This window comes from Notothenia rossii (assembly GCF_949606895.1).
Source record: "Notothenia rossii genome assembly, chromosome: 1".
NCBI classification, from domain to species: Eukaryota; Metazoa; Chordata; class Actinopteri; order Perciformes; family Nototheniidae; genus Notothenia; species Notothenia rossii.
In genome coordinates, this window is record NC_136912.1 from 44776394 (window position 1) to 44783505 (window position 7112).

At 44.1% G+C, this 7112-nt stretch overlaps 1 protein-coding gene across 1 annotated transcript in view; it reads left to right on the top strand.

Moving 5' to 3' along the window:
* The window catches only part of LOC307041812 (uncharacterized protein), a 29612-nt gene extending 23062 nt beyond the window's left edge, over positions 1-6550 (top strand). The window contains exons 6-8 of the mRNA XM_079685353.1: positions 237-349; positions 2725-3106; positions 5141-6550. Of these exons, the coding sequence (XP_079541479.1) occupies positions 237-349; positions 2725-3106; positions 5141-5802 (1157 nt within the window). The 3' untranslated portion in view covers positions 5803-6550. The remainder of the gene's footprint in view (positions 1-236; positions 350-2724; positions 3107-5140) is intronic.
* Positions 6551-7112: the final 562 nt, after the last annotated feature.

Here is a 7112-nt window from a genome sequence, read left to right on the forward strand (position 1 = left end):
TGTTTGTTCATGTCCTCACACTAAAGGATGTACCTGGGCCAAATGCATCTTTCCCATTTCCTGGTAACAGATCAAAACATTAACAAAGTGTTTTTCTCTGCACTTGTTTTAATTTTTCTTTAGCAGCAGCTGTCCTTCCAGTTGTATTCAGTTTTATGAAAAGCCTGAATGTCTAAATATAATGGTTTCCAGTACATACAGTGTGTCTGACAGGGAGTTTCTCTGTGTGTCTGCAGGGTTGGTGGAGTCGAGCACCGACGACTACAGAGCTGTTCAGCCGTTTGATGACATCACACAAACCACCAATCAGCTGTCCGACCTGCAGGAGTCAAGGCCGGGCTTCTCAGAGGTCAGCTATGGGCATTCTTCGCAGTGGAATAATGGGGGGGGTAGTTATTGTCACGACGACAGCCTCCCAGGGCCGTCTTCTCACTGCGCCCCCCTCACATTCCCGCCCAGCACAATGGATGCTGGGCATTCAGAAGGAAGGGGGTTGGCTCTTGAAAGCTCTAGAGGCTCCCACACCTCTGGTTCCTTTCTCCAGCAGTCCCCTGTTATCGATCTGTCGGAGGATCCCGGCCCCATTCACGTGTCAGGTCAGATCCAGGAGCCCCAGCACTTCCTGGGTCCAGGGCAAAGCCGAGGTCAGGGCAGTTTAAGTGCTGGGATGCAGCAGAAATCCCAGAGGAAGAGGCTGTGCATCTGTAGGTTCTGCGGTAAGGGGTTCAGCTCCCCGGCAAATTTAGAGTCCCACCTCAGGACTCACACAGGAGAGAGACCGTACGGCTGCACCATCTGCGGCAAAAAGTTCTCCCAGTTCTGGAACCTGAAGATCCACCGGAACATCCACACTGGGGAGAGGCCGTACCAGTGCCCCCTCTGCCCCGAGAGGTTCTCGGACCCCAGCAACCTGAAAAAACACCAAAAGAGACACCACCCACAGACGTAGGCACGCAGTCATCTTAGTGATACAACTAAACACGCTGTGCTTTTGTGTCTCTAAATCCCCTAAATAACAAGTAAAAACAAAAATTGTTTCCACTTCAGAACTATTGTGAAATAACACTACATGCAGTATGTATTTTTTTTCCCTTTTAGACGGACTAATTGAAAAACCGATGGACGAGTGAAATTGTCGGTAGTCTACTTTAATGGCTCACGTGTGAATGTTAGCATAGTATTTATTTCCGCAGCACCATTCACACCTATCAGGCGGTGCAGCAACAACACTTCTCATTGACTTCAGTGCTTGGGCAGCTGTAAGAAGGCTTTTAATCTAAAACAGTTACGGTTGTATTGATATGCTCAACAGCAATACAAAAAACCCCGCCAACGTAAAAGCCATTGACAGTAACTAGAGGTTAAAACGGTATTTGAAAGATATCTCAGAGCAGTAAGGTGGGGAAAAATCATCCTGTAGATTTATATGATTGAGTGAGTTATCTTATAAACATGAGAAATTAGGTTCGATTTTTTTGTTTTTGAGTGTGTGTGTGTGTGTGTGTGTGTGTGTGTGTGTGTGTGTGTGTGTGTGTGTGTGTGTGTGTGTGTGTGTGTGTGTGTGTGTGTGTGTGTGTGTGTGTGTGTGTGTTTTAAATTCAGTCAGCTATCCTGTGTGCATTTTCATTGTTATATTATAATTATTATTTTTAATATTTGTATTTGATCATGTAATTATTTTTTAAATGCCTTCAGTTTCTCCTAATAATACACCAGCTCTCTTTATATACAAAAATGAACATATTTTTGTATGTGTAAAATGTGATTTTTTTATGTCAACCGAAGCCATCATAGCATAAACATTTACTGTAAATGTAACATTAACTTTTTATTGTGTCACAATTATGTTCAATGCTGCCTAATGTTGACCATTTGCAATGTAATCATTAAAACTTAAGAAAAACTCAAGATGCGTATTTCTTTTTCTTTTAATCATACATTACAAAATTGTGACACAATATTATAATATTCTTATTATCCATATGTAAAACTATATTTGCCTCCATGTAAAGTTGGATTAGATCACATTTCTAAAGCACATGCTATTCTTATGTGCACAACAATAACAGAGTTAACAGTTTTCCAAAACAGTATATTATTTATATATAAACCTGACCAGTGATGAGCCCAAGAGTTGAAGGGGGGGTTAGACTTAGTTCAGCTAGTCGGATTCTGTCACACACATCTAAAGCAGCATTTTATAATTACAAATTCTATTGATTTGTCATTATGTAATACATAGTGAATACAAAATAATTTCACGCTACACACAAATAAAACGCAATAGAGTATGATCAAATAACTCCAGTTGCTTATCTCTATATTATATACCTCTGAAGACTTAAGTTTAGCATGAAACTGCCAACAACACAACTTGTCGTTTTAACACTTCATACTGTGTATTGCCATTAAACAAAAATACTTGCTCATTAGTTTAATCTGCACGTTTTTGTATGTATATTTGCTGGGGGGGGGGGGGACAGTAGCTCAGTCTGTAGGGACTTGGGAACAGAAGGGTCGCCGGTTCAAGTACGATTGGTCCAAATACAAAACTACAATGTGGACTGTTGGCGCTTGAGCATGGCTCCAAACCCCCGACTGCTGCCTGGCGCCGGGACACTGGGAGCATATTTCCAAAATGTCCAACTAAGTGTTTGGATCTCCATCCAGTCCTGTACCTTAGTACGATGTAAGTCCTAATGCACCTCTCTCCCTCCTCCCCAGTCTGCAGCCCCTCAGTCATCGGCGGACCCCTGCAGTGTGGCGGCGGTCCAGCTGAGGGTACCAGACACCATCTCAGCAGCTACCTCCAGAGCACAACAACAGCAGAGGTCCATCACCAGCACCCCCCTCAGCTCTGAGTACTCTCTGTTTGAGCTGGAGACCTTCTTCACCCGCTGGGCCCCCGACAGTGACTCAGCCAGCAGGGGCCCTTCATTTCCTCTCCCTGCTGATGACTCAGCAGAGTGTGACCAGGATGCAGTTATCATAGTAGAGAGTGAAACACAGCCTCTACCTGTGGCAGCACCAGGCTCCGCCCCCTCAGCAGCGAGGTTGGGTGTGTGGCAGAGTTCCTCCAATCACATCCAGCCGTCTGTGTCACATGGTGAGACTGCTTTAATCTTTATAGAAAACTTTTCAGGTTTATTTGTTTTTTCAATTTTTATACTAGAACATGTTTACATGCTGTAATGTGAAAGAGACCCTATCATGCTTTTCAGAATTGTCCCTTAGAGTTTTTATATGGGTTTTTGTGCATGTAAATGGTCCGAGGCTAAACTCCCTGTTCCCCCCCCCCCCTTCTCTGAAACGCCTCCATTGCTCTCATGTGTTTACTTCTGTTACATAATGATATCACTTAGTAACACTCGCACTTCTATTGGCTAGCGCTCCAACACATTGTATGTGAAAGGCTAAGGGGTGGGACATCTCTAAGCTGTTGGCCAATCACAACAGAGCCACCTAGCTAACCAATCAGAATAGTATGATTGGTCAGCGTTTTGGGGTTACGTTATCAATCAATCTTCAGCTTCACAGCAATCCCCCAGTGCTGGTCATTGTAGCAAATGATCGTATTGGCCAAACATGCATGTATAAAGAGAACTGAATTGCTGCCTTGAGAGCAGAAGTACCCGTATCTGGACCCGTAGATCATGCACACTGCGTTTTCCCTTTAGCCCTGCCTCCAATCTGCTTCATCCTGTCTGCTCTCAGTTCAGTCAAATGAATGAAGAGGAAAAATAACTCTGGATACAGATTTTCATGTACTTCACACATTGTAGGACATAATGATTTAAATAGGGGCTATTCAAGTGTCTGTTCTGGTCAATGGGAAAAAGTATTTTTGGACCCATTGACGTCACATGACCCAGAAATTGTAGTACCATTGTTTGGCCTCTACAAATAATTCCTTCAACCCTGGGTCACTTTGCATGTGGCAAAAAGAAGAAATGGCATTTTCTGCTGTGAATCAAATAAATCCACTGAAATCTTTATTGATGTATACATTTGAGGAAATCATAGTGGACTGTATGTGTTCTGTGAGACGCACTAGGTGAATACTTGGTTGCCATGAGGATTCCTATTTTCACATGGACAAAACCATAACTAGACCCTCCAGAAAAACCCGGGCAAAAATCCTTGATTATGCGGGCTAAATTCCTTGATTATGCGGGCTAAAATCCTTGATTATGCGATTAAACATGCGGGGTTTTTATGTGATTTTATGCAGTGAAATTGCGGAAAGTTGCGAAATATGCTAAATATGCGGGGGAAAAGAATAACAATTTTTTTAAATATTGGGCTGTCTTATTTATTCTCTCTCACACAAACCTGCCACTAACGTTAAACCCCTTTACTATTCAATTAAACACATTCAATGTTTATTTATTGTAAAAGCAATTGGGCTATTTTAATCTCACACACACACCCCCCCCCCCCCCACACACACACACACTTCTCCGCCTCATTCTGTTTTCATTTACTCCTTCGTTATCTGACCAGCTTCAATCTTTTAGGTTACTCACTTCGTTTCTTGTAGCCCTCGAAAGGGTTTTGGAGGTTGATGAACGTGAGTTGTTTGGCTTTCTTGTCCGCAGCAGCAGACTGCATTTTCGAATGTTTGAATGAATCGAAGTGGGTCGTCACCGTCGATTTTCTCTTATGCTCCAACACACAGTTGCACGGGGTGCAGAATAGTTTCCCCCCACTTTTGCCCGGTCTTTAGTAGAAACGTTCGTCGGTAAATGAGATGGATTAGATTTTTTCATCTTGGTGTTTTCTCTATCGTGTGAGCTCCACACGTTCACTCTATACAGTGTTGTTTACATTCTGTGATGCGCGAGCTGATGACGTCACGTCAAGACGAGTTAACTTTTTTTTCTCTCAACTTTGTGTGGAAAAATGCGGGGATTATGCAGCCTTTTGATAAAAATGCGGCCTTTTAAAAATCTGCGCCATTTTGCTGATTATGCGGTAAATTCTGCGATTGCAGAATCGCGTTTTTCTGGAGGGTCTACATAACCATATTCTTCACTGAGGAAGTAGATCCTGTGCACAGAGACATCTTTTGTCGTGTTTCAGTAATTTAGATGAAAATATTAAATGAATGTGTCCGACTCCTTGTTGTTTCTGCTCCCAGGCCCGTCAGCAGAGACTTCTTCATCCACACCCTTTAGGATGAAGGCTCCGTTGTCTCAGCCTCCGTGGAGCAGGAAAGCGGTCCTGATAAGAAGAACCCAGTGTGAGCTGCAGCAGCATGGTGACAGCAGCAGGGCCCCTCAGCAGCAGCACAGCCTGCCCTCTGCACAGACCTCAGCTGCTGTCAGTAACACTCACTGTGGGGAGAACACAAAGATCTCCTGTATCAGCTCCACCAGTAGGACTATGAGCTCCACAGTGGCTCCATACATCAGGACGTTGTTGGGCAGAAACGAGGTCCCCGACGCTGCAGAGCATGGATTCAGCCTCCTGGCCCACCATGATATAAGTCAGGCTCCTGGTATGGTGCCCAGTGAGCACCGCAAGAAGGGCTACGTATGCAGAGCCTGTGGGAAGTCGTTCACCGGCCTATCCAATCTGGAGGCCCACGAGAGAGTCCACACAGGGGAGAAACCGTACCGCTGCGACACCTGCGGGAAACTCTTCTCCGAGGCCGGAAACCTGAAGAAGCACCAGAGAGTTCACACCGGGGAGAAACCCTTCAGCTGCCAGCAGTGTGGGAAGAGGTTCGCCTGGATCTGCAACCTGAGGACACACCAGCAGTCTACCACAGGCTGCGGGCCTGGGATGATCCCTGAGTAATGCTAGTGTTATTTTATTCACACCTACATAGCCGCAGGAAGTCATTTTACTTATAGGGTGCGGCGAATTGTCAACGGTGGGGGGTGCTCGTGAATTGTCAACAGCGAAACTGCATCTACGGCTTAGTTGAGGCCCCCTCCGCGAGGTGAGGCCCCACGCAGTCTGCGTGATCTGCGTGTAAGGAGGGACGGGCCTCGCTGCAGGGACACGGTGGACCTCTGTCGCCTGTCGGCGCAACTTCAATGATGCCGTTTAAAAACACGTTAAGGGCGGTGCCGGCCGTGAGCGAACCGAGCCGGCCGCAAACGGCCCTTGTCGACTGGTCAATCTGATTCTCCAGATTCTAGGGGGTGCTCCAGCACCCCTACTTCCCTATGCACACATGCAGAGACATATTGCTATTTCTTCATTTTTAAGAAGTGATGTTGCAACAAAACAAAGAGTTTTATGTCTTAAATACTTTTCAGATGTTTTGTGTCTTTGCTTATGATAAAATAATTGTTTCACTATTCGCCCTGCATTCAGGTAAAGTGTGGATTGATTTGAAAGACATCAATGCAATAACACATAGAAATGTGCCAATTTATACAACATCAAATACATTATATCGTGTTCATTTATTTATGAAATAATCTGTGGCTGCCTGAATGTTGGTGAAAGAAAATGTAAATATCCAGCTGACTATGATATACCATATATTACCAGATATTATTTATACGTTACTTGTGTTAAATGGGTTCAAAAGTTGTGTGCTCGTGTTTTATCTTGTTCTCAGAAATTCCCAGGTTTAATGACACCACCATTTAATATCCCCAGTGGAAACAGACAACATGTCATCCTACTGTGCGTAGAATTAAATGACACATGTACACATGGTAAATGGTAACTGCTCAGCACAGTTGTAAACAGTAGATAAACATACGTGTTCACAATAAATCTGATAGTGTTGTAGTGAGGCGTCCAAGGTGCTACATCAAGACGACTTTTTTTGAATTTTTTTTGTAAGTGTACTTTACCATGAGCCTTAGTCCATACTAGGGCTGCATGATTTGGGGAAATAATCGAATTGCGATTTTTCTGACAGATGTTGCGATTCGATTTGCGATATTTGTTTTTAAGCGACCCAACGGAAGTTTATTGTAAAATGCGGCCATATCTCCAGCTAGGAAGGTCGTATCAACATGCTCCCGTCTCTAGCACCCCCGCAGCCCGAGCTACGACTGAAAGAACTAAACTTACATGAAACTTCCGTTGGGTTGCTTTAAAGTCAAGCTTCAGTTTAAGAGTCACCCTGTAATAGATGTAAAACA